Source organism: Tachysurus fulvidraco, chromosome 22 (genome assembly GCF_022655615.1).
Source record: "Tachysurus fulvidraco isolate hzauxx_2018 chromosome 22, HZAU_PFXX_2.0, whole genome shotgun sequence".
Taxonomy (NCBI): Eukaryota; Metazoa; Chordata; class Actinopteri; order Siluriformes; family Bagridae; genus Tachysurus; species Tachysurus fulvidraco.
Window position 1 is genome coordinate 16,585,107 of NC_062539.1, and position 26,786 is coordinate 16,611,892.

General features: G+C 41.0%; 4 protein-coding genes across 4 annotated transcripts in view; 2 read left to right on the forward strand and 2 right to left on the reverse strand.

The window, feature by feature from the left end:
* The window catches only part of znf407 (zinc finger protein 407), a 12,541-nt gene extending 7,467 nt beyond the window's left edge, over positions 1–5,074 (reverse strand). Inside the window, exons 1-2 of the mRNA XM_027153292.2 lie at positions 4,931–5,074; positions 1–2,693 (exon numbers count right to left, since the gene is read on the reverse strand). The exon at positions 1–2,693 is cut by the window's left edge and continues 171 nt beyond it. Coding sequence (XP_027009093.2) covers positions 1–2,659 — 2,659 coding nt within the window. The 5' untranslated portion in view covers positions 2,660–2,693; positions 4,931–5,074. The remainder of the gene's footprint in view (positions 2,694–4,930) is intronic.
* Positions 5,075–6,340: 1,266 nt separating this feature from the next.
* rabgef1l (RAB guanine nucleotide exchange factor (GEF) 1, like) lies at positions 6,341–15,878 on the forward strand. Its single transcript, XM_027153302.2, has 9 exons — positions 6,341–6,498; positions 7,603–7,795; positions 8,303–8,472; positions 10,103–10,278; positions 10,828–10,909; positions 11,025–11,157; positions 11,875–11,966; positions 13,168–13,424; positions 13,766–15,878. The coding sequence occupies exons 2-9, from the start codon at positions 7,617–7,619 to the stop codon at positions 14,093–14,095; spliced, it is 1,419 nt and encodes a 472-aa protein (XP_027009103.2). The 5' UTR covers positions 6,341–6,498; positions 7,603–7,616; the 3' UTR covers positions 14,096–15,878.
* Positions 15,879–16,086: 208 nt separating this feature from the next.
* On the forward strand, positions 16,087–18,768 carry LOC113646843 (high affinity immunoglobulin gamma Fc receptor I-like). The gene is made up of 5 exons (XM_027153310.2): positions 16,087–16,210; positions 16,369–16,404; positions 16,571–16,855; positions 17,022–17,288; positions 17,506–18,768. The coding sequence occupies exons 1-5, from the start codon at positions 16,177–16,179 to the stop codon at positions 17,787–17,789; spliced, it is 906 nt and encodes a 301-aa protein (XP_027009111.1). The 5' UTR covers positions 16,087–16,176; the 3' UTR covers positions 17,790–18,768.
* Positions 18,769–19,447: 679 nt separating this feature from the next.
* otol1b (otolin 1b) lies at positions 19,448–22,075 on the reverse strand. The gene is made up of 4 exons (XM_027153303.2): positions 21,509–22,075; positions 21,265–21,354; positions 21,098–21,169; positions 19,448–21,003 (listed from the first exon to the last, which is right to left on the reverse strand). Exons 1-4 carry the CDS (start codon positions 21,903–21,905, stop codon positions 20,120–20,122), a joined length of 1,443 nt encoding a protein of 480 aa, XP_027009104.2. The 5' UTR covers positions 21,906–22,075; the 3' UTR covers positions 19,448–20,119.
* Positions 22,076–26,786: the final 4,711 nt, after the last annotated feature.

Genomic DNA, 26,786 nt, shown 5'->3' on the forward strand with positions numbered 1-26,786 from the left:
TGATGTGTACGAAAAGTTCTTGCTCCGAATTGCAGGGCTCGTTACAGCGCACGCACCTGAAGGCGGAGCCTCCGTCGGGCCGCTCGTCCACACTGCCGCGCTCCGTCCGTAGGTGTGCCGAGCTGCTTAGGTGCTGCTGCAGGCTGCTGTCAGAGTGGAAGGACTTCCCACACAGCAAGCAGTGAAAGTTCTTCTCCTTCGACGAGTGTTTCATCGTGATGTGGACGTTCAGGCCGCTGAGACCCTCCGCCAAGAACCCGCAGTCGTCGCACCGGACGCGTGTGCTCACTTCATGGCCTTCTGACATTTTTAACATTTTTGCTGCCTCATAGAGAGATTTATAAGACTCTCCGTCATCTTTGTCGCACGGTCCGTCTGTCGGCACTTTCAAGGAGAACACGCACTCGTCAAACGCGGTTGCCCTGAAAACACGCCTCTCGCTACACTGACTATCAGCAGTTGTCTCACACATGTCCTCCTCTTCTTCATCATCCTCATCATTATCATCGTCATCGTCATCGTCGTCGTCATCATCATCATTACCATCCCCATTGTTGTATTCCTCCTCACCCATCTCTGTGTTTGCTGGATTAGGGAACTCTAACGAGTCTTTTGTATCTTCACTGGATTTCAGATCCAGTGGGTTCGAGTTCAGCTCTTCTTCTTCTGCACTTACTTTTTCTGGTGCTTTGTCTTTTTCTGGACCACCTGAATCTGGTTCTGGGTCAGTGTTCTGGTGCGAGGTTTTGGTGTCTGGCTGCAGGTTCTCAGACAAGTCGTCGGTATTTTGTTGTGCGTTGTCTTTGTTTTTGTCTGCGCTGTCTGATCGTTGGTCGACGTCGTCGGCAAGTTGGCTCGTGTTGCCGTTGTGTTCATCTGCGTTCTTGTCGTGTTGGTGTGTGTCGTACTGTTTCTGTAGGTATCTCTGCCGTTTGAGTTTGTGTTTCTCTGTCGCAGTGTGTCGCGACATTTCTCTACGTGTCACTGCGTAATAACTGCATGCCAAGCACACAAACTCGAAATCCCGGGTGTGTTTGCGACGCACGTGCAGGGCCAGCGAAAGTGCAGAATGCGCAACGAAGTAACAGTGATCGCACGAGTAAACCGAGTCGTACTTGGGCTTTTTACAGGGAACGTCACTTCCGGTTCCCTCTGCCTCGCCTTCCTCCTCTACATTTGGTGTTTCTTGCTGTGTAGCATTCGCTGCGTTGTGTGTTTTCTCAGCTGGCCCTGCCTCGCCGTGCTGAGCCACCTGCTCAGCATTTAGCATGATAACTGCCTCTTGTCCATCGCTGTCGCTCTGCATTCGTTTAATGTGTTTTTTGGTTTCGCAATGCCGATCCATGTCTCCTTTGGTCACGCAGGAGTAGTTGCACAGTTTGCAGTGGAAGCTGTACGTGCGGCTGTGTTTGCGGCGGATGTGCACGCTGAGGTTTGTTGGATTAGAGGCCACGAGGCCGCAGTGACTGCAGCTCATTACCTGAGATGACTTCGGTCTTCCACGTTTCCGTTTGTGAGAAACGTTTGTCTCCATTAACTCTTCTAAAGTGTGTTGAGCCGATTCGGTCTCTTGAACGTCCTCACCGACGCCGTCGCCTTGTTCGCTCTGCTCGTCTGTGTGCTTTTGTTCGTCTGATAGAATGACCAGCACTTTTTCAACGCACTGCTCAAACATTGGGCCAATGTTTTTCTCCAGTGCCAAGTTTCGGTGGGATTCATCGTTCAGGTGTGCGTTCATCTCCTGTGCTGTGCAGGTGTAAAGACCGCAGCACCTGCAGTAGAGACGCTCAAAACGCTGCGCACCAGAGCAAAGCTGGGCTATAGTGGGGTCATCAGAGCTGATCTGGGCTATAGAGGGGTCATCAGAGCTGATCTGGGCTATAGGGGGGTCATCAGAGCTGATCTGGTCTATAGGGGGGTCATCAGAGCTGATCTGGGCTATAGGGGGGTCATCAGAGCTGATCTGGGCTATAGGGGGGTCATCAGAGCTGATCTGGGCTATAGGGGGGTCATCAGAGCTGATCTGGGCTATAGGGGGGTCATCAGAGCTGATCTGGTCTACAGGGGGGTCATCAGAGCTGATCTGGTGTACAGGGGGGTCATCAGAGCTGATCTGGTCTACAGGGGGGTCATCAGAGCTGATCTGGTGTACAGGGGGGTCATCAGAGCTGATCTGGTCTATAGGGGGGTCATCAGGGCTGATCTGGTCTACAGGGGGGTCATCAGAGCTGATCTGGTGTACACCGTTGAACTGCTCTACAGGAGGTGCATCAGTGCTGAGCTGATCTGTAGGGGGCACTATAGATTTTGGTTGATCTGTACAAGGCATTTCCATTGCAACATTTTCAGCTGTGCGTGTTTCCTCCGCACCTGCCGTACCCATTGCTTGAGAATGCAAGCTACTGTGTTTCCTCCTGCAGTGGATTTTCAGAGCAGTTGGAGTTTTCGCCACAAAACCACACTCACGACATACACGGCCGTTATCCTCCTCATAAGAGGCTACAGAGGGGAGGAGTGTTTCACACCGACTAAGAGTTCCTTCATTTTTACTATTATCTGCAGCGTCCGTGCAATCGGGGTGAGCTCGTTCGTCCTTAATCCCAAGCCGCTCCTTGTTCGTCTCCTTCCTCGATCGTAGCTTTCTTTTTGAAAAGTCCATTTCTTCGGCTTTAACTAACCATTTCACAAAGCCACTGGGAGAGAGGTTAGAAAGGAATCAATACACAAGTCAGTGAAACACGGCTGATATTTGTGATCTGGTGGTGGGTTTTCGTTTAGGTTTTGCTGACATCTAGTGTTAAGTTATAAAACTTACATTTGAAAAATAAGTAAACAGACAGACATTCAGACAAAAAAATCATTTCTATCTGTGCAAAACATGTCCACACTTCGATTCATACGTTGATTTCTATTAACAGGTGCAAGGTGTTAATTGTGAATGTGACATTCTTTAATATATTTTTAAATTGCAATTTTTCACAAATCGCTGTGGTATAAGAGGAATAAAACACTTCAATGCTGGTACTGAAATACAATCGACTTCCCGGGTCTCGGCTACTCTGTGTCGGTGATCGTTTTCAAACAAAAGCAGGTCTAAAAGTGTTTTAATTCTAACATCGAACTTTTTCGATTTTCTTTTCACTCTTCTGAAACTACGATCAAGGAACGTGTCAAAAACCACCGACTTAACACGACGGTTAAGATGAACCGTTTGAAGCTATTAGTAGTGTTACTAAACATCTGGACACTTATATAGTTGTTTAAACAGATCCCCTGTGGACAAGAGACTGTGGGGTTGTTCTTCCACTTAAAGGGTGCTTTCACACCTGCCTTGTTTAGTCGGTTGAATCGTACCAGAGTTCGATCGCTCGTTTGGTGCGGTTCGTTTGGGCTGGTGAGAATGCTGCAATCGAACTCTGGTGCGCACCAAAAGCGGACCAAACAAACGAACCGTACCAGAATTCGTTTGAAAGCGTACCGAGACCATCTCTTCAAGGAGGTCTCGGTACGCTTTCAAACGAATTCTGGTACGGTTCGTTTGTGGTGAGAACACGGTCCGAGATCGAATAGACCTAACTGCAAAAAGTATTGCACATTTTGGACTAAACCAGCTGCCGTAGTGGGTCGTTGGCAATATTTTCGGAGGATGCGCATGTCACAGTTTCGCAAACGTAACGCTCGCCGCCTCCTGAAGTGTCTTGCGATGCGTCTTCGCCGTTTCCAGTGCATTAAAATGATATTTTCGAGCCGCATCCAAACTTCATTCTGAAAATTAAGACTTTGTATAGAACGCTGTATACAAGCGATGTAGTAGATTACAACCACGAACATAATCACAGCACGCGGTCGTCTCTCCGTGGTGTACTGTATGCTGTATTTTCCTCTTTTTGTTTACTTCCGGAGTTTCGTTGAAATTTCCCGCACGTTTATTCTGACCGATCGAGAAGCAGTTTAGGAAATACGCTCAAAGACATGTGGCCAATGAGTGATGTGGATGTTATCACATGACTGCGTTTTGGTTTGTTTCAACTGGTGCGGAACAGAACGATCAGTGTGGTGTGAAAAGGAACCAAAACTGATAAAAGGCTGCAATGTATCGTTTTTTTGCTTTTGGTCCGGACCAAATGAACCAAACTATAGATGTAAACATTAACACACGATATCTTCTTGGAGCTCGTTTTTCGTGTAGAGGTTAACGTCTTGGACCTTTCCGTTCCAGCGAAGGGAAATTGTAATGCTACAGTATTAAAAAAAAAATCCATTTTATATCATTGCATGATTCCATCTTTGTAGCAACAGTTCAGGGAAGAACCACATGGTCAGGTGTCCGTATACTTTTGGCCACGTAGTGTGTAATTTGGGGAAAAGGAGGAAGGGACACGACACAACACAACATGTGCATGCAGCTTCTCCTGGACATCATTGTTGATTGTCAGCAGCTACTTAACACACGTGTGTTAACCTGAACATTTAATATTGATCTGACTACACAACCATAAATATATTACTTAGGCTGTTAAACAAAATGTTATTAAAATGCACATATACTGCGAAAAGGAACCGGACGACTGGTAACTATAACGTGGAGTTTAAGCAGATTTAAACTGACATCTTCCCATTTTTATTATATATCATGTTAACTGGTGCAGACACACTTCCTATGAATACAAACGCATGAGCGGCATACCGTCTGTCCAATAGGAACGCGCAAAGAGGCGTCACTATCCAATAGGAAGCGAGAGAGGCGGGGATTACGTGCTCTCAGGCTCAGAAAACGACGGCAGCACAGAGGCCCAAAAAGGCCACGATTTGCGACCTCCAAAACACATTATTTTGCACTTTATAAAGCAACACGAGTGTGTTTTGTAACAGCTACCGGACTTGAAGAAATATTTTAGACAGTTAGAATTACCACAAAAACACAGTTTACCTGAAATAATCGCCTTTTCACTCAGTCCGCGCTTTCTGAGCTTAGTCACCAGCGGCGTTCCGTAGTGTGGTCGTGACGTCATACGTCGAAGTCTATAGGAATTAGGAGCCGGAAATGAAATAGTACAATGTACATGAATATATATATTTTATTTAGACAATATACTGCTTTGTAAGTGCTATAGATTTCGTAGGTTTATTCATGTTTTAATATTTGTCTTGTATCTGAAATATACACATGTTATATACCATGAAGAGTACATTTATTTAATACAAAATATATAAGATAACAAAAGACTGTAATTTGTGTAACCTATAAAATATAACCTATAAAATATACACTATATAAACTTTACTATATAAACTATACACTATATAAACTATACTATATACACTATACACTATATAAACTATACTATATACATTATACACTATATAAACTATACTATATACACTATACACTATATAAACTTTACTACATACACTATACACTATATAAACTTTACTATATACACTATACACTATATAAACTTTACTATATACACTATACACTATATAAACTTTACTATATACACTATACACTATATAAACTTTACTATATACACTATACACTATATAAACTATACTATATACACTATACACTATATAAACTATACACTATATACACTATACACTATATGCTATATACATTATACACTATATACTTTATATGCTATACACTATATACAGTATATAGTATATATTGTATTGTTGATGTCGTCTCTGTGTACTAGAAGCGTAAAAATAAAAGAGAAATAAAAAATAAATACAATTTTACTAAAAAAATAGTACATTTTAAATAATACTTTTGTTACTAGAAATAAAAAATGTAATAAATAAATAAATAAATACTATTTTTAATATAAATCAATAATAATAATAATAATAATAATACTTTTTTACTAGAAATAAAAATGAAGTAATGAATAAAAAGTAGTGAAAAAGAGTATTTTTAATTTATTGTTTCTTTTTTATTTCTAAATATAAATAAATAAATACTATTTTTAATAGAAACAAATAAATAAAAATACTATTTTTAATAGAAGTAATAAATAAATAAATACTATTTTAATATAAATCAATAATAATAATAATAATTTTTTACTAGAAATAAAAATGAAGTAATGAATAAAAAGTAGTGAAAAAGAGTATTTTTAATTTATTATTTCTTTTTTATTTCTAAATATAAATAAATAAATAGTATTTTTAATAGAGACAAATAAATAAAAATACTATTTTTAATAGAAGTAATAAATAAATAGATAGATAGATAGATAGATAGATAGATAGATAGATAGATAGATAGATAGATAGATAGATAGATAGATAAATAAATCTCCTCCTGATTCTAATTCTGATTCTGTCGTCACACACGGATAAAAAAATGTGGGCTTTTATTTTGACCGCCTGAGTTGAGTTGACTCACAGGAAATGGAAACCTCTGTTCTTAATGCCTTGGCTGACTTTCAGTCGATCTTTACAATTTTATGAGTGTGGAAAGAAACTGACTGACAACATTCGGAGTGTCCGGTAATTCCAAGATGTTTACACATTAATTTTATGTTTAATTGTGGTGTCGATGGTTAATTACTGCTTTATTGTCATGAACAGCCGTTCCTTAGCTAGCTAGCTAGTGTAGCTTGTGTATTATAACAGATGACAGGAAAACTTCATTATATTGTGATTCTGATACAATCTTAGCTGATTATCTTTAAACAATACAGACAACCCGAGTCATTAACTTAAACTTTGGGATGTTTAGCTGGCTAAATGTGTGCTGTCAGTCATTTGTATTGTTATTGTTCCGAATCTGTCAGAAGCGGCCGCATCCCAAATCACACTTTGCTCCATATACACTACTTCACTGTGTCTCTGTGTCTCAACTCTGACACGCGCTCTAGTTAGTGCACTAGGAGTCGAATGAAGGGTTATTTGGGATGCGGCTAATGTTAATAACCTGTAGTATTATGTCGTGTGTACACGAAAAGTTATTTTGTACGGTACACGATTCGCTTGTTGTTATCATTTTCATTAATGTCAGGAACTGAACTCTGAAAAGTTCTGAGTTAAATAATAATAATAATTAAAATAAAAAAAATAAAACGTGTCAACTTTGATTTGGATTTCGGTTCTTGGTGTTACGGATCTCAGGAGTCGATTCCACCCAAACGACACGTTTTATTTTTATACATTTTCGATCAAATGCCACAAAAGGTCGAATTTTTCTCGTATAAGCGAAATGTTTTTTTCTGTTTCTCTCTCTCTCTCTCTCTCTCTCTCTCTCTCTCTCTCTCTCTCTCTCTCTCTCTCTCTCTCTCTTTCTCTTTTTTAAAAACAATTTTGTCTGTGAGCCGAATCAGTTTTACTGGTTAATATTGACTCTAAATCTTTCAGTCGACTCCTGATTGACTCTATCAATCAAATTAGATGTAGAAAACCTTGAAATATTGCATTATTATGGATTATGGACCAGAATTATTTGTATAATTATTTATAAATAAATATAATTATATTATAATATAATAATAAGTATTATTATAATTATAATATAATAAATAAATGTAATTACAATTGCTTTGGTTAAATGTGACGTGAGAATCCTATCTTACTGTAGTCTGATTTTACTTGACGAAGGTGTACAAAGGAGAATGAGTTTGAAAACTGCACGACGAGGGATCTACGTGGATCAGGCGGCTTTGCTGTGCAATAAAGGCTGTGGTTTTTATGGCAATTCGGCCTGGGGAGGTCTCTGTTCCAAATGTTGGCGTTTGGAGCATCCCAACTCACGAGCTAAGCAGATTGAGGAGGACCACAAACTAGCCGAGAGGTGAGAGTAAATGTGGGTGAGGAATCGACGAGGGTCAAGGAACGCCTTCTTATCGTTATCATTATTAGCAGGTTCAATCCCAGACAGTGACACGACTATCAACGACTGTAAGGAAAAGGGAGAAGAAAAATCGACCGTGCTTAACGGGTGGGTGGGATGGTTTCTCTCACATCTGTCAGTTACAGACAAACTAAACAAACGTGGATTTTTAGCTAGGGAAGACGTGTCTCAGAGGAAGCACGTGTTAACTTTCATCCTTCGTGATCATCGGCTGACGAAGAAGACGAGTCTTGTTTGTGGGATTTGACAGGTGACTAAATTTAGGGGGTAAAAAAAATCAATGTGACATGATTTTTATATGCATTTGTCATAAATACCGTATAACGACGTGTATATCGTACGTCCTCGGACCGTCCGTACATGTCCATGTTGCCTGTGTGATTTATTGTTTATACTGTTTTTATTTATTAATTTTTTTGGTTGTTTTTTGTTTTTGGTGTCAACCAGACTGCAAAGAGAAGAAGAGGCAGCTTACGCAGGTAGCAACCAGGGGGCTCAATCAGGGAACTCGCCCCCAAGTCTGAGCAAACCCGAAGCGAAAAGGAACAGTCAAAAATCACACCCTGTCCCATCAGGAAAGAAATTTTTCGCCACGCTTGCAAAGACAAAAAGCAGAGGTACGTTTCTGGAACTAGTCAGCTAATATTCTATATATTCTTGTGATTAAATTAAGATAAGATGCTTAGGAAAGTCCTAAAGATCTAGAACATACGAGTCATTTTTCAACACAGCTTTAAAAGCACATGAGTAATGTCTGTAAAAACAAATAATACTATCTTAAAGGTTTGGGATGTTTTTTCCACTTGTGGTCAGGAGAGACTTACTCATGCTTTTGTGTCACTAAGATCGGATTACTGTAATTCTGCCTTATCTGCTTGACCCAAGAGCTCTAATACTTATTTACAAAGCATTTAAAATGCTGATGACAGAATCCTCAAATATAAGAAGCAAGGCCATCATTACAGTGCTGCAAAAAATCCCATCGTTATCTATATTATCTGGGGGTTTTTTTAGAAATGTGTTCCAGACTCTCTTTTTTTTTTTTTTTTTTTGAGTGTATAAGGAATAAATCACTTGGGGTTTTGTCGATAAAGGAAAATAAATAGCAGTGATTATTCTCTAGTAACAGCACACACACAAAGGGCTTTGTTTCTCTTCCATTACATACATTTTTGATACTAATTCATGATTTAATTTAATTATTTAAAACATTTAATTATTTAATATTTAATAATTTGAAATTATTTAATTTAATAATAACAATTAATCATTATTTAATTAATTGTTATTTAAGCATAATTTAATTAATTATGAATTAAAAACGATTAATAATTATTTAAAATATTTAAAATAATGATTATTTAATAGTTATTTAATTATTAGTGCATTTTTGTTATTATTTTTATTACATTATTGTTTGTTTCTCTTCCATACATTATTTTATTTATTTATTTACTGGGCAAATTCACTAATCATAATCTGTGTGACTTGAAATATTAATATACAGCAAACTTTTTTGCTGATGTCTTGCAGCAGAAACAAATTCAAGAACTGCGGCATCGTAGTATTTAAATTTAAACATCTTCGTTGACCGTATCGACCCTTTCTTTCTTACTGGATATGTTCATACCGGACCGCTGGTGTTATCAGTCAGAGGCACGTAGCCACAGAACGCTGCTTTGTTCGTCCGATTAAATCACAGTTCATTTACAAGCACATTCACTTGAGAGGTGATAACACCACGGGTCAGTAAGATACCTTGTTTCCACGACATTCCTACTGGAAAGATAAAGCTGTATGTGTGTTTTATTTATCCGTACGAGAGCTCTAAGTGAAGGGGAAGGGTGGATGTGTACAGAAGTTCGTGCCCCTGCACCGTCAGCATTCTTTGCCATTTTTGTCAGATCGCTCTTTGTTTCCTGTCAGGAGACAAATGAATTGTTGTAATTTAAAAAAAAATAGAAAGCTTCGAAGAGCCTTCTGGCTTTAACCTGAATTTTTTTTCTTTTTTTCTTTTATTTGTTATAACGCATTTATAAAAGGGCAGTCAGATAAGAAAACGATAGCTGATTCCACGCATTCTAAGCTGACTAGACGAAATATTCGGTAAAATATTTGTATGCGTTGTATTTTTACATAATTCTCGACATATCCAGAGGTCGTTATGGTAGTAGCCTCCACTCACGTTCTTTCAGTAAAGGCGCGATACGATACGCCATAAACGAATAGTTTTTCCTTCCCCACCAGATGTCAACGTTCCCAGCCAGCTGCCTCCTCCGTCAACCAGCATCGACCAGCAGCCCGTCGCCGGAACGGACCAAGCCACGAGACAGTTCATCGATTTCCTCAAGACGGTGCAAAAGCCTGGACGGGATATTTTTAGACAGTGCCATGCTTTCTGTCACAGTGTAGCTTACAAGAAGGTACGCTGTAAATTGTATCCGTACACTTTCCGTATATGTATCTGCGTCCGTATTGTGGGTGCGGAATAAATCTATTTCATTTGCTTATTACCCAAAAAAGAAACAAAACCGTAGCCTAATGTTAAGCGAACCTGACCAGGCGGTTACTAAGAATGAATGAATGAACAATCGTGCTGCATGTTTGGGCCACAAGCTTCTTATCATGTGTTTTATTTATTTTTTTCCCCACACGATCCAAATTCCTGACATTTTCCTACAAATCCCTGTTTGTTTCTCAGTCCCTATCTGTTTAGCCCACATTCGTTCCAAACGTTCATGTTCCGTCGGTTATACCGAAGCAACGCCACACCTACACACACCTACAGTATTAATACCAGTTCTTTAACAGTAACAGTACATGAACACTCTGTTTAACCTGGTTTACTAATGATCTATTGTGTATATTTACATTAACACTTCGTCCTGATGTGGTTTTGAAGTAAATGCCTGGTGTCCTGCTTCGCTAGCTTACACATACAGCACACACGATCCTCTGACATTTTCTTTCAGGATCTTAGTGCAGAGGATCTCTCCGAATCCGTGCAAGACTTTTACCAGAACTTGTCTGAGCGCTTAAACAACCTCTTCAAAGGTAACGAAGTTAAACGCATCATTAAATTAAAATAAATATAATAAAAGATCGATTGATTATGGATTTATGTCTGTGTGTGTGTGTGTGTGTGTGTGTGTGTGTGTGTGTGAGACAGGAAGTCCAGAGCGAGTAGAAGCAATAATGGACGAAGTGGAGAAGTACATAACGTTGCAGTTGTATGAACAAGCTTTCTGTCCTGAATCTGCAGACGACGAGGCTAAAGATTTGACCATCCAGAAGAGAATCAGGTGGGACTTTAGAGCAGAGATGAGCAGAGCAGTGAATGCTCAAACACTTATATTAAAGGGGCGGTGCACGATGTTTGAGAAATGCTTCAGAAAACCGAGTCGGGTCGACTACAAAAAAAACGTGTAGCCAATGAGCAGAAAGGGGCGTGTCTTGTCAATATGCTGTGGAGAGAGTGTTCAGAGCACATGTCTGACATTAGCATAAAGGGGCGTGTCTTGTCAATATGCGACGGAGAGAGTGTTCAGTGCGCATGTCTGACATTAGCATAAAGGGGTGTGTCTTGTCAATATGGGTGGAGAGAGTGTTCAGTGCCCTATACTATACCCTGTACTAGGTGTTGAACCTCGTCTTTCGTGTGAAACGGAGCTAAACCTTTCAACACACAGTACTACAAAAACACATTTGTATCACCACAGTATTACTCATTGTGTTCATTTATTGATAAAAATATCCCCTCGACCAGCCGCCCCAGCAGGTTCCGCCATAATAGTCGCCTGGGTTACGTATGTATGTGGGGGGCGGAGCTATCAAAACAGGGGTGACGCCCATTTGGGTTAGGGGTTTGTTTGTTTTGGTGATTTCAAAAGTCAACATTGGCTTTCAAACATTGTGCACCGCACCTTTAAAATGTATCAGTGGTCATTTTACATAATTTCAGGAATCCTTGACTCGTATTTCGGTTAAAGGTCTAATTAAAAGCACGTGTGTATGTTTAGGGCTTTACACTGGGTTACGGTTCAGATGCTGGGAGCCCCAGTGAAAGAGGAGATTCCTGCTGTGTCAGACAGTCTGGACAAAGCCATTACAGGTACGATTCACTCTGTCGTGCCACAAAGCACTGTTCCTTTTACATCCGTCTAGTTGAATTCCTTTCACACAAATACAACGGTTTTAAACGTATTAAAGAACCTCCACACCTCTTATCTACGGTTTGTTACGTTTAACGTCGCGGAACGTTTTACTTCCTGTTATCGCTTCATCGGCCTCTCTGTTGTTTTTGCTCTCTGTTCAAGTCAATAAGACAAGATTTTCTTGAGACGCCGCAAAGTCATCATCCTTTAGGCTTTCCCGAAGAAGAAGAGATGCTAATTGTTAAAAAAAAAAGCACCGATACTGGAGACTCCTTCCAAAAAAAAACATTCCCAATAAACCTTGTTTATCACTCATTAATGTCCAGAGATGGGGGACTCGATCATATGACTTGACTCGAGTCAGACTTAAGTCGCAAATTTGAGACTTGACTCGGACTTGAGTTAAATGACTCAGAGATGGGGGACTCGACTCGAGTCAGACTTAAGTCGCAAATTTGAGACTTGACTCGGACTTGAGTTAAATGACTCAGAGATGGGGGACTCGACTCGAGTCAGACTTAAGTCGCAAATTTGAGACTTGACTTGGACTTGAGTTAAATGACTCAGACATGGGGGACTCGACTTGCCTCAAGTCAGACTTAAGTCGCAAATTTGAGACTTGACTCGGACTTGAGTTAAATGACTCAGAGACGGGGGACTCGACTCGACTCGAGTCAGACTTAAGACTTGAGACTTGCTTGACAAATATTACAAAAAGACTCGACTTGACATTCATGACTTGTGACTTACTTGTGACTCGCACGTGTGTGACTTACTCCCACCTCTGTTAATATCAATAATTGCACACTATTTAAATCGGCGTATATGGAGCGTCTGCCGTACGTATTTCCGTGACCTAGCTTTAGCACTATTAAGATAAGTGCATTAATATAAAACTGGGATTTATTTATTTATTTATTTATTTATTTATTGTATTTGTTTTCTGAAGTCATTTTAAGCTCTTTTGGATGTTGGGGCAAACTCGAGGTTTCCGTCGTCTGTCAATCAACAGTCTTTAGTGCGGACGTACCGGAGGTGTGGGTGTGTGTTTAAATACAGCCACATGATTAGGTCTTATTATTCTTCACGGCTTTTCTCATTTTGTATTACCGGAATGTTCCACGCAAGCCTAACGAGTCACTACATTCCTTGCTACAGATATAATTGAGATGGACTCCAAGCGTGTACCCAGGGATAAGTTGGCTTACGTCACCAGATGCAGCAAGGACATCTTCCGCGCCATTAAGTACAGCAACAAAGATGCCGCGTCAGCTGACGACTTCCTTCCGGTGCTGATCTACGTGGTGCTGAAGGCCAACCCACCGCGACTGCAGTCCAACATCCAGTACATCACCCGATTCTGCAACCCCAGACGTCTCATGAGCGGCGAGGACGGATATTATTTCACCAACCTGGTGAGCCTTTAACCTTAACTCTAATTTACTCTAGTAACAGGAAAGATTGACATGTGAAGTAGCCGCGGTTCTATACTTGTAGCATCTGAATAAAGAGAATTTTGGGGTATATTTTGTATAACTCGGTTATTGCCTTCATTTTGTTGTGGGTGTAAGTTATGACCGCTGTTTATAATGTATTATAATGTTCTGTGATCTGTTTCAAAAGAACCATGTTAAACTCTCTCTCACTCTCTCTCTTTCTCTGTTTCTCTCTCTCTCTCTCTCTCTCTCTTTCTCTCTCTCTTTCTCTCTCTCTCTCTCTCTCTCTCTCTCTCTCTCTCTCTCTCCCTTTATCACAGTGCTGTGCCATAGCTTTCATAGAGAAGTTGGATGCTCAGTCTCTAAACCTGTCTACAGAGGAATTTGAACTCTACATGTCTGACCACGTGTCCCCTGACAGGCCACAGGCCCGTGCATGCTCTTATCCTTCATCCTCTTCATCACAGAGTGCCGGCAGGTTGGAGAACGACCTCATCGAATGGGGAGACGGAATGGAGGCCTCTGTTCAGGATGTCCTGAAAGAGCTTCACCTGGACTCTTGTACCCCGTCCACCTCTGCGATCGACTCGGACAACGTAGAGAGCGAGGGGCTTCCGCCTCCTCTGCAGCCCCAGGTTTTCGCTGGGTAGCTGTACACCAGATCAAACCATCCACTGAGTTCATCTGTAATTGACTGTTGATATTTAACATGCTCCTGAGTGCAAGCCCTACTGACTGCGGGCTAAATATGAAGTGGGATCTGTATTCTTATCTTTCCGTTTTTAGGGGAAATGGATTTGCACGTTTATTCTGTTACACAGCTGACTTCCACACGCAGCGTTTATTTGTTACGTAACTCTTCACATGCTGCGATAGAGCAAGCCGACACTCTCGAGTGACTGCACACCGGAGGTTTAACATCGCCGAGCTAAACTTGTGACATTAGTAAATAGTAAACGATTAATAAATGTTAAAGGGGTTGTTTTAAACATATGGATGAAGAAATCGTTTTAATTGTAATTTAGGAAAATTACAGATCTCCCTTAAGCCCCTGAAATATGCTTCATCCCCTGAGACAGAAAAGGTGAAAAGGTTAATTTAATTAAAACTAAATATAGTTTTAATTGTAATATAGATAGTGACCACTAGTGGCCACTATCCACTTAGGCCTAGTGACCACTAGTGACCACTAGTGGCCACTATCTATTAGGGCAGTTCTTCTATAAATTGCTATGGTGAGCCAGTGAGACATGACGATGTGACCTAAGAGAAATGTGTATATATAGGAAAACATTAAACCTTTCTTATGAGGTAACATCTGAGCAGTAAACCTGGCTTCAGTTCGATGAAGATGAGTGACGAAGACGGGAGTGATTCAGTATCTAGAACGAACGTGACCCCCGTGTGTGCAGTCACGGCTCGTCGGACGAGCGCCGGCCGTCTCTTTCCTCGTCCTTTCCTCCCGTTGCGACCCGAGGGTAGCTTTATTTATGCACTTTTTATTTATTCAGTTCACAGAGAAACCTTTTAAAGCAGTCTGCTCTTCAGTTACAGCTACGACTTTTTATTTCCTTAAGAGGATACGAGCGCGTAGAACCGAAGTATTAATCAGGGATGTTCCTTCCTCTTCTGTACAGGTGATTTGAATTTATGTAAGAATTGTATCTTAAATACAGATTTCATGTTATTTATTATAGTATTTAATTGATTTTATTTTAGGGATATTGTGGTCTCGCAGTCAATTTATTCACCGGATTATAAACGTTCACCGTTTAAGACGCGTAAATAAAAAATTTCGATTTTTATCCAACTCGTCGAACGTAATCACGACGTCGACGATGCACTGTGAACGGATTTGAATTCAGCCGCCTCGACACCAGCTCTTCCCAACGTTTTACTTCTTTATCCATAAACACTACTGGTTTCAATTCTGACAATATTCCAGACTGCTAATCTGGATTTACTGTAACAGCTGCCCAATAAATTCAAGTCGTTAACGGCTTGATATCCGAGTCTTAAAATCCACTAAATATTGCTTATCATATATGCATTATGGGGTAAAGAACCGTTTTTAAACAGGAGTCACGATCTTCATGCCGTTTTAAGTAAACGTACGTTATTTAAGATGGGAAGATGGGCCGAAACGCTCGACGATATACAAGCTTTAATGCAGTTAAAGGTTGAAGGACGTATGTATATTAGTGATGTTATAAGAGAAGAGTGCATCAGAATTATGTATGTATGTTAAAAATTTAATAGTCATTTAATAGTCAAGACGTTCTTTTGCCACTTGCATCTACTGCATATGTTACTGCAACGTTATAAGGTTATGTCTAAAGGCAGGGGTGGCAATTCATTGAAAAGGCCTGATGCCTATTTATGCAATGAAACCTAAAAAAAAAAAAAAGAAATAAAGCCTGAGAACGAATGAAATAGTGTGTTGTTTGTTTTGTGTTTCTTTTTTTTGTTGTTGTTGTTTTTATCTCTGAACAAATTAAACAGCCATTTCCAGCTATTCTTTCACACTGGTTGTGAAAGCGACAGCGTGTTTTGCTGAAGCCAAGCTTTTTTTTCCTCTCTTACAGTAAAAGGAAGAGATGTCCTTTTCCTGTTTTTGTGCGACTTAAGCATAAACGGGGTGGTGGGGGTGGTGGGTGGGGGGGGTCTGGATCTCTTTAGAGAATATAAAGGGTTGGTGCTTTTTTAAACAAGCCACAGATCCAAAGGCAGAATGACAACAATGCACTTCTTCCACAGCTTCGTGGGTAAGTGTGTGCAAAGATTAATAAGCCGCGTGTGTCACGTCGAGACGACGTGACGTGAGACGCGTCTTTTATTATTATTATATTAATACCGCTCGGGAAATTTAATTTTTAAGCTTTATTTTCAAACTGATCTGTTTTTTTTTTGTCTCATTCTTCAGTTTTTGTAACTTGGCTTGCAGTCGTCAGGCTGGAAGGTGCGTATTATGGCATGTAAATAAAAGCATTAGTGCTAATTAATCCAGTAGTTACTAACCCATTAGAGGAATTTAATACAGAGTGTAAAATTTTCCTGTCGAAATTTTAGTACTTAACGGCTTGACGAATCTCGCTGATGAATTTCTTCAATGTATGTTGACACAGAAACCCAACTCAAAGCCAAAGCTACAGTGAGTTCAGGACACCAGCAACTCTTTTCAGGGGAAAATGTGGAGCTGACTTGCAGTGTCCCGGGTGACCCTTCGTCCAGTTGGACGTATCAATGGTTTCATGATGGCGTATCGTTAGGCTTCAAGTCGGTGTACAGTATAAAGAAGGCACGCGTCCAGCAAAGTGGAAGTTATACCTGTCAAGGACAGAAGGCGATAAGGAATCAGCCTTATACACAGTCGTCGGTACTGAGCGACCCTCTTAAAATACATGTCGATGGTAAACGTCTTTTGGTCTTTATGCTGATTGTTGTGGAATTTAATAATCAGAAAACTGTGTGTGTGTGTGCGTGTGTATGTGTATATATATATATATATATATATTTTTTTTTTTTTTTTTTTTTTCTCAGATGGATGGATATAATTATTTTTATACTCTTCACTAGGTGGTTGGATTCTCCTGAGATACTCAGTCGAACAGTTAGTCATCGAGGAACCGTTGACTCTGACCTGCCGTGTCCGCGATGACCACTTGATTTCAGATGTAATTTTCTACAAGGATGGCATAAATATCAAGACCCAGAAAAACCCAGACCTTGTGTTTCCCAGCCTCAGTTTTGAGGATGATGGCATGTACTCATGCAGAGCCACATGGCTGAAGGACCTAGATTATCAGTCTGCCCAGTCTGTGAATAGTTCTGTAGCTGTGTTAGGTAAGATGTTTATAAAGTACATACTGTAGTAAGTAGGATTCCAAGCTAAACGAAAAGCTACCATGAAACGACGGACTTTAAACTGATCTATAGAAATGATTAACGCAAAAAGGTCTAGTGATGGATTATCTCAGGAAAGCATGAATATTATAATATTCTCTGTTATCAACGTCTAATCCATAACATGCCTTAACTTATCTTTTCTGTTTAACTACAGATAAATTGGACAATCCGAGACTGGTGCTTCTCACAGTTCCGAATCAGGTGACGGTCGGGAAGCAAGTGGTCTTCAGATGTATCACCAAATTGAATACTAAAGAACAAGGCAGTATAGAATACTACTTCAACAAAGATAGCCAGAGGCTAGGACTTCCTTCCGCCAAAGACACGTACGTCATCACAAGGGTGAGCAAAGACGACGCCGGAATCTACTCCTGCAAAGTCTCTGTAAAGGCTCTGTATTTGGAGAAGTGGAGTAACTATGTACCACTGAAGGTCTAGCTATTCTAAACTTGTATACCGTGCAATGTAATTTTTCTCAGATTTTTTTTTTAATTGCAGGATATTAATTCAATATCTAACACACCTTATCATTTTAGTTCATAACCTCGAGACATCATAATTATTTGGATTATTATATCCATTGTAAGTACACAAATTGTAAGTAAAGTCATGTGGTACATGCTAATTAAAAATTCCTTCATTTAGGTTTAAATAGAAAAAAAAAAAGAATGAGTTCAATGTTTGACCCAGAAGCAGACATTCAGAGAAGCTGAGATTCTTGCATCGTCATGCATCGTTTATTTTTAACCAAACGCCAATTTATTTTCTCTGTGCTACTAATAGAAGCATGTTGCAGACCTGGAATGCATGAAGCAAGATGGCTATTTTTCAGGTTCTTCAGTGTTTAACAATACTTTTTGTACATTTTCTGTTTTTTCTACCATCCGATTATACCTTGGACCTTATAATGTATGCTTTATACTGGATTGTCGTGATGCAAATTATATATTGTTTTCTATAGCATATTTTATACTCAACTGTAATTTTTTTGAGATTAAGATTGAGCCTATAAATATTCATTCATTCATTCATTCATTCATTCATCTTCTACCGCTTATCCGAACTTCTCGGGTCACGGGGAGCCTGTGCCTATCTCAGGCGTCATCGGGCATCGAGGCAGGATACACCCTGGACGGAGTGCCAACCCATCACAGGACACACACACACTCTCATTCACTCACACACACACACTACGGACAATTTTCCAGAGATGCCAATCAACCTACCATGCATGTCTTTGGACTGGGAGAGGAAACCGGAGTACCCGGATGAAACCCCCCTATAATTATCAGTTGTCCTATTTGAATTTAATATGCCGGTTACAATTAAATCCGATAATGCGTTACCTTTTGTCTTGGGAAAATATATATAAAAATGTATTTTTTTGACATACTATCAATAAACACATGGAACTGTATCTGGGGTTTATAGCATAGTCTATTAAAGGGGAAAATACTTTTTGTAATAGGAAATACACAACGTTTACTATCATCTTTGTACAACACCGACGATAAACACTGAATTTATCTATCTCACATTAGGATAGTCAAACTTAATGCTTCACAAAAATCTTAATGCTTCACATATGGGCTATTACAGCATGAATCTATATGTTTTAGAATAAAAAGCTTCTGATCTAATTAATGCATAATATATAAGTTGCCTAAACATAGACATATGGGTTATATTGTATGGTGTTGTTTTTTTTAATCAAGGCTTAGTTGCTTAAGACATTTAATTTCTTAAGATTTATATATGAAAAAAAAATTTAACACAAATAAAGGTGGTTAGGGTTTAGGGTTAAGGGTTAGGTTAGGGGTTAGGGTTAGGGTTTGGGGTTTAGGGTTAAGGGTTAGGGTTAGGGTTTGGGGTTAAGGGTTAGGTTTAGAGTTGGGGTTCGGTTAGGGTTAGGGTTAGGGTTAGGGTTAGGGCTATGGTTAGGGTTAGGGTTAGGGTTAAGGGTTTAGGGTTAGGGTTTAGGGTTAAGGGTTAGAGGTTTAGGGTTAAGGTCTAGGGTTAGGGTTAAGGGTTAGGGTTAAGGGTTAGGGTTAAGGGTTAGGATTAAGGTTTAGGGTTAGAGTTAGGGTTTAGGGTTAGGGTTAAGGTTTAGGTTAAGGGTTAGGTTTAGGGTTAGGGTTTAGGTTTAAGGTTTAGGGTTAAGGGTTAGGTTTAGGGTTAGGGTTTAGATGATAAAGGGTGCAGTGTGTCGGTGGTAAAATAGGGTGTTGCATCCTAGTAAAAATAACTGGAAAATGTAGAATTGAATGACATCAGGTGCAAGGTGAGACAACAGGTTATGTATTTTAAGTAGACATGGTATTTCAGAGGTGTGCATCAGGACCGGGATCCTGCCTGACCCAACAAAATGTCATGTCAGTCAGATATAAAGATTATGGTAAGAAAAAGGCGACGTTCGATAACATGAGAGCATATTGGACGCAGTGGTTTGTGCAATGTACAATGAATTTACTGTACAGCATTTACTCTTTCATCTTTGGTAACTGCTCCATCTTGGCTAGTTTATATATGGTTTAAAATACTAATTTCTTTATCATTTGGGAACCAGGACAAATTTTGTTCATTTCTTAAACGGAGAATCTGTGCTGGCAGGAGGAGGGATCGTCAATTCCTTCGAGAGTGGGCAGGAAAGGGATTAAAAAAACAGTCCCGCGCTACATCTCTCAAATCTGGATCTCGATCCCACAGATGATGATGATGATGATGATGTAGAATTCAGTGCAATTCCTGACCCAGGTTTGTTTTTGATGTCAGTCGGGATAGAGCAAGAACCCTGAAAAGGTGCTGTCATCCTCACTGCTTGAATAGGCACCATTCCAATCCCTTAGGGTCTCCACCCACACTTGGTCTCCAGCAGCAAGCTTCAGTAGCACCAGGCTGGAGGCCTGATCAATGTCTTGGCCTTGAAGTGCGTCCCGTGAACGTAACTTTCGAACCCCGTTCACAACTAAAGACGCACGCAAAGGCTTGTTTCTGACGGTTATCTGATAAGAGAAGACGTAAACCCCTGGGTAAGTACAGTTGAATTTACTAATGGTGACATCGTAATGGTTTTCTCCATTGTAGAATATCTTGTCAAAGCGCACTGGGAAGCCTGAGGGTGGAAATGACTTGCTCGGGTAAAGACCTACACTGAAGGCTGAACGCAATTGCCCAACAGTGTCACCTGCTGTCCCTTTCATACCTTGAAGCCCACGGTCACCACGCTTTCCCGGAAGACCCCTTTCACCTTTCGGTCCTCTTAAACCTCTTAAACCTGGAGCTCCTTCATTACCTTTTGGTCCTGGCTCGCCCTTGATTCCAGGGTTTCCAGGTTCACCACGTTCTCCAGATATGCCAGGGTTACCATGCATTCCATGTTGCCCTGGTGTGCCAGGATCACCCCTCATACCTGGTGGCCCAGGTTCACCTGGTTCTCCTTTTTGTCCTCTTTCTCCCAGCAGTCCGCATTCTCCCCTTTCACCTTTCTCACCCTTGTCTCCGAGCAGGCCTGGTGGTCCGGGTGGTCCATCTTTACCTTGCTCCCCTTTGTCACCTTTAGTTGCATTTTCACTAGGTTCTCCTTTTTCACCTTTAGAACCTTTGAGTCCTGGCATACCACCTGCACCCTTTTCACCTTTAAGTCCGGTATCACCTGAATAAAGTTAAAAATGCAAGTAATGCAGTGTATCTCTTGGTAGTAAGCATGTTGTATGTATCTTATTGTTAGATTAATGTATGGCATATACCTTTCTGTCCAGCCTTCCCTGTATTGCCTGGAGAGCCTGCAAATCCACTGCTCCCTTTCTCACCCTTTTCGCCTACAGAAAATGACAGCATGTGTTGTCATATTATTATTATCATCTAATATAGTTTGTTAAATTTCAATATTTCACCTACCCTTTATAATTCTCACCTTTGTCACCCTTCAGTCCTGTCATACCAGTTGGTCCCATTGGTCCTAGAGACCCTTTAAGTCCTGGGTCCCCTTTTTGACCAGGAGGTCCTACACACCAAACAGATTATGTAAATAATATATACATGTGTATGATACAACACACAGAGCATCTGAAGTGTCAATCAAAAGCTTGATGTCTGAGTCATGTGACTGGTGTGTAATAAACTGGAAACACGGTGTGTCATAATATATATCCACTAACCTGGAGGTCCCATGTCTCCACTTGGTCCAGCAGGTCCACGTTCTGGAGGGCAGCACTCGCAGAAGTTGAGGTAACATTCTGTGTAGTCCAGAGTATAGTTATCCTGCACACTGTTGGGTGTGACTGTGGTGTCTGGATGGTAGCCCACATATGCGTTAGCGGGGACAGTGGTACTTTCTGTGATAACAGAAGAAACACGGTCTTTTGTCTTGGTAGAGTCCACTATCCTTGGTGTGATTGTGGCTTTACCAACATGTGTGGTAGTGTGGACCAGCTCTCGAGGGGGCTTCTTGGTGTATTGGTATTTGGGCCGTGGGGTTATCTTGATGGCATCGCTCATGGGAGATAAAAGCAGTACAGTCACTGCCAGGAAGATTGTTCGAATGAGTTCAGTCATTTTGGATCTGTGGATAAAGAAGAAATTATCTATAGGAAAATCTTAGAGATAACCCATTTTTAAACTCTTATTAAAATGCTAAACGGACCTTTGGGTAGATGATGGTTCTTAGGTTCTAGAGGGTCAATTCAACTATCATGGGCTCGAAAAAATACTCATTCATTCAGTCATTCATTCATTTTCTACCGCTTTATCCGAACTTCTCGGGTCACTGGGAGCCTGTGCCTATCTCAGGCGTCATGAGGCATCGAGGCAGGATACACCCTGGATGGAGTGCGAACCCATCACAGGGCACACACACACTCTCATTCACTCACACACTCATACACTATGGACAATTTTCCAGAGATGCCAATCAACCTACCATGCATGTCTTTGGACCGGGGGAGGAAACCGGAGTACCAGGAGGAAACCCCCGAGGCACGGGGAGAACATGCAAACTCCACACACACAAGGCGGAGACGGGAATCGAACCCCCAATCCTGGCGAACGTGCGAACGTGCTAACCACTAAGCCACCGTGCCCCCCTCTAAAAAGTACACTATATATCTAAACCCTAAAAGCCTATAGATGCACAGTGTTGTATGGTCTGTCATCTGTGATAAAGTCCAAAGAATCACAATACTGCATATTGCATTGTTTTGTTCCCAGGCATCACAAAAGTGAAAGAGTATCTGATGTTAAAAACAAGTTTTTGCCTAGTTCAAAGCAAAAAAAAAAAAAAAAAGAAACATAAGTATAATGGGTTCCAATGACAAGCAGTAGTTGCAGTCTGCAGTTACGAACAATAGTTTTGGTCCAGGATACAGCCTTGTAGAACTATATTAGTTTTTTTTTTTTTTTTTTTTGGCTTGCTGATATAGAGTTAGTCCTAAAGAGATCCTAAGATTATACCTTTGATTAATGATATTGTATGTCCACTAATAAGCAGGTGATAATCAGGACTCTCTAATCCTAATGCTCCAAGACTGGCCAATGCAGAACCCAGCAACAATGGCCAAGTTTCTTTACCTCTCATGTGTATCGTGCTTTTGTGACATGGGATACAGCACCCTCATGAATCACTCCATCTAGTAGACAGCCAAAAAAAAAAAAAAAAAAACAAGAAAAAAGACACAGGTTGCCAGCTGGACTTAGGGCAATGAGACTAGTCATTCAATATGGAGAATTTCTTCAGCACTTTTTCCAAACCCTAATGAATGGACCGGTGCCAAGATTAATAGGGTTAAAGCAGCAGACGTTCGGGTTTGGACACTCAATGAAAACAATGCCATGTTAGTGAAGCAAGACGAATGGTATCTTGAAGTGAGGGTTCACTTGAATGGTCTGAAAATTATAGAAATCATATTCTATGACCTCGACAGTTGCCAGATCTTGGCTTAATCGACTAACCTGGAAGGCTTTTGGTCCAAAATGTTAGAGTGCGCTTTTCACCAGTATTATCAAAATGCCAAATGAAGGCATATACGGTATATCTTACAGGATATACCGTATATCCTTTGTATAAATGGTGTTCTTCAGTCCTTTATAGTTCCAGAGACTTACTAAATCTTTTCTGGTGGGTCATAACTGTTCCAAGCGTAGATGTATCATGTACTGTAGGTATACAATTACCTGGCATAACTATGCATAATTCTGGTACATGCGTATCAGATGGAGTACCAGGACTTCAATGCCAATGCCGTGCTCAGGATGATCAACCAAATAATATCTGTTCTGAATAGGTTATATGATGGTACTTTGTGTTTTTTTTTCTCACTGCACATGCCTAGCAAACAGATGGGATACAGTAAGTAATTGTAAACCTACAAAGTCACACTTTAACTCTTGGCTATTTCTTCTCTCTGTTTTGGAGCTCAGCTTTACCTCATGTGTTAGCTCAGGGAATCAAGAGTTTTATTCCAAGCTATTTGGTGTTACTCCAAAAAAGCTTTTGCCCAAAGAGCACTGATAATCTCACCTTAGCTTAAACCTGAGCTGTTTTTTTTTTTTTTTTTTTGAGGAAAGGGCTTATCTAATGATGTATCTGTTTAGGTAAAGTGAGTCAAGACCATATTCAGAAGGTAGAAAAATTCAGCCAGAAGAAAAAAAATAAATTCATTAAAAAAAATTAAATTCTTATCATTTCCTTAGTGGAAACTCTGGAACCTAACAAACAGTCTAGTTTTCGCTTTTCCTTGAAGACGTTATATGAATCAGAAACATAAAAGGAATGGATACTGAAGTGCTCCTCTGGATGGGAATACTCTACACTGACCTGTTGTTATCACCCCACTATTCAACAGCCTCAACCATATAGTGCTCACTTTACTTTACTTCCACTCAACCCTTTCACTTAGCAAATTCCCTCAGCTTGCCCCCGGACCACCCCCGTACTCCTGCACTCCTGAGTGTGAGACATGGAACAGCTTCTATCACTATAACTGTACCAACCCACACAATCGGTGTGCGATCGGTCCCGGCTAATCTGACGAGAAGAAATCGTTTTAACTTGCACAGGAAATGTGCTCTAGGTGCAAGTGCACGAACATATGCCTGTATGTTTGCCCTCATTTCCCCTTTTGTGAAGGTAAGGCATGTCTGCCATCTGAGCCCATGGTGTGTTTAGCCTCTGGTAGAGTAACAGCTCAGGCTGTGCTCGAGTGGTAAGCCCTTAATGGGGTTCACTATGACCCTGTAAAGAAAGGAGTAGCTGTTTAACCATTTGCCTAAAAAGCCTCATTCTATTACTTTATCTTTTTTTTCATCTCCCTCTTTCTGTTTCTCAGGCTCTCCAGGCTGACGGATTTTCATCCTTAATCGAGAAGCTTAAAGACGCATCCGTATTAACCGTATAGCTGTATCATGATCGGGGGGGCGGGGGGGGGATATACATAAATGTACATATTTGTACATTTCCAGAAAAAAAACGAGAAAAAAAACAGATCCCTATGAAAATATATATTTCGAATGATCGGAGTTCATAAATAAATATCTCTAGCTATATATGGATTTTCCTCGAACCGCACCAGACAACGTCGTGTCCACACGACGTACTGATATAGATCAGAAACCTAACACATATACGGCTAAGATAACCAAGATACCGCTGTGATGCAGCTCAGACGCATTATAACCATGCATGCGTACGCATACAATAGAGAAATGAAATATTTATGTATCACATCGACTTAAAACGAGTGCATGAGTTCCAGATCTAGGAAACTTTCTATACAACGAAGTTGTCTGTTTCTGGATAAATAATTAGTATCTTAATTTTTTTTTTTTTTTTTTTTTGGCTTTATGCTAGCATCTTCTGATGGTAGTTCATCATCTTCGTTAGATAGCATCGTGTATTACAACTGAATTTAATATTAATGATGTTAATTCTAATATAAAGCCAATACTCAGATTTGACACTGTGCTTCCCAAACAAAGAAGGAAGAGAGAGTTGGGAGCGAGATGCTAGGCAGCTATTCGTTATAGATGAGGAGACTCGGAAAGCCACAGACATTTTCGAGGGAGGAGAGAGAGACCACCGAAGGAAGCAGAGAGGAGCGTAAGGTGGAAAGCGATGAGGAAGAAGAGAAAAAAACTAAAAAATAAGAGGGAACACAGAGCTGAAAGGAAAGAAGTCCAGATTCGCCTGGGTCCCTCCGGGGTTTGGGGTGGTTGATGCAGGTGTTGTGTGTTGAGCTGCATCCTCGGGGGCGGAGAGGCAAGGGAGGGCGAGGTGAGGGCGAAGGCAAGCTTATGGAGGATATGGCGCTCAAAAGAAATAAAAACATTAAATAAAAAGATTGCGGAGTTACCTGATATCCTCCAGGCGCGGGCGGACGAACTTATAAGTAAGGAGGGTGGGGAAAGGAGAGACTTAAGAGGATGGGAAATGATTGAAAATGGAGGGGGGAGGTGACATTCAGGGGTGTGTAAACAACTGGGGGGCAAAAAAGAGCGGGGACGGAGAGGGCGGGAGACACACACACACACACACCAAAAATATAAAAAAAAAAAAAAAACCAAAAAAAAAAAATAAAGAACTAAAAAACACCAACCCAACGTGGGTTGGGGGAAAGACCCTAGTTGGTTCGTGGCCCAGTTGCTATGCAGTCACCCCAGACTGAATCTGATACAAAACAGGGTCGCGGGAGCAAGAGAGATGGTGTAAGCGTGAAAAAGAAAATAAGGACAACAACGCGGAAAATATCTTCTCCATAGAGATATTAGGGGTGACCCTGTCTCTGATCATAGCGAAGGAAAAAAGGTCGATGGAGACAGAGAGGGAGAGTAGAGAGAGAAGAGCAGAGAAAGAGGAGGAGTAGTGAGAGTAGAGGAGACTGCAGAGACTGAGAGGGTCGGATAAAGATATAGGAGGTCGGTTACCTTGGTAAGAGAGAAAGATATAGCCTGTATCGCTATCTCTGCTCTCTCTATATATCTCTTCTGTCTCTCTGGTTCTCTGTTGTGGTGTCTTCCCCTCCTCTCTCTAAGAGAAGAGAGAGAGGGAGAAGAGAGAGAAGCGAAAGAAGAGAGAGAGAGCGGAGAGAGAGCGAGAGAGAGCCTTCTCTCTCCTCTCTCTCCTGTGTTTCTTCCTCTCTCTCTCTCTCTCCCTCTCTCTCTGTGTTTCTTCCTCTCTCTCTCTCTCTCGCTCTCTTCTCTCTCTCTCTCTCCTCTCTCTCGTGTTGTTCTTCCCCCCCTCTCCTCTCCCTTATTTCTATCTCTTTCTAAGTCTGCGCGAGGCGCGGGGCGCGCGCCGCGGGCGGGCGCTCTCGCGCGCAGGCGCGGCGCCCCCGCGCGCACGCGCGCGGGCAAAGGCGCGCGCGCGGGCGCGCGCGCCCGCAGGCGCGCGCGCGACCCGGCGCGCAGAGCGCGGGCGGAAGGAGCGCGAATCACTATTTTATA

Bases quoted from the DNA above. Each gene is read 5' to 3' on its own strand.
- otol1b (XM_027153303.2), bottom strand. From the start codon at position 21,905: ATGACTGAACTCATTCGAACAATCTTCCTGGCAGTGACTGTACTGCTT. The intron at 21,355-21,508 runs GTTAGTGGATAT...TTTGGTGTGTAG, and splicing joins TGGAGACATGGGACCTCCAG to GACCTCCTGGTCAAAAAGGG. The intron at 21,170-21,264 runs GTGAGAATTATA...CATTTTCTGTAG, and splicing joins AGGACTGAAGGGTGACAAAG to GCGAAAAGGGTGAGAAAGGG.
- LOC113646843 (XM_027153310.2), top strand. From the start codon at position 16,177: ATGACAACAATGCACTTCTTCCACAGCTTCGTGG. The intron at 16,405-16,570 runs GTGCGTATTATG...ATGTTGACACAG, and splicing joins TGCAGTCGTCAGGCTGGAAG to AAACCCAACTCAAAGCCAAA. The intron at 17,289-17,505 runs GTAAGATGTTTA...GTTTAACTACAG, and splicing joins TAGTTCTGTAGCTGTGTTAG to ATAAATTGGACAATCCGAGA.
- rabgef1l (XM_027153302.2), top strand. From the start codon at position 7,617: ATGAGTTTGAAAACTGCACGACGAGGGATCTACGTGGATCAGGCGGCT. The intron at 7,796-8,302 runs GTGAGAGTAAAT...GGTGTCAACCAG, and splicing joins GACCACAAACTAGCCGAGAG to ACTGCAAAGAGAAGAAGAGG. The intron at 13,425-13,765 runs GTGAGCCTTTAA...CCTTTATCACAG, and splicing joins GATATTATTTCACCAACCTG to TGCTGTGCCATAGCTTTCAT.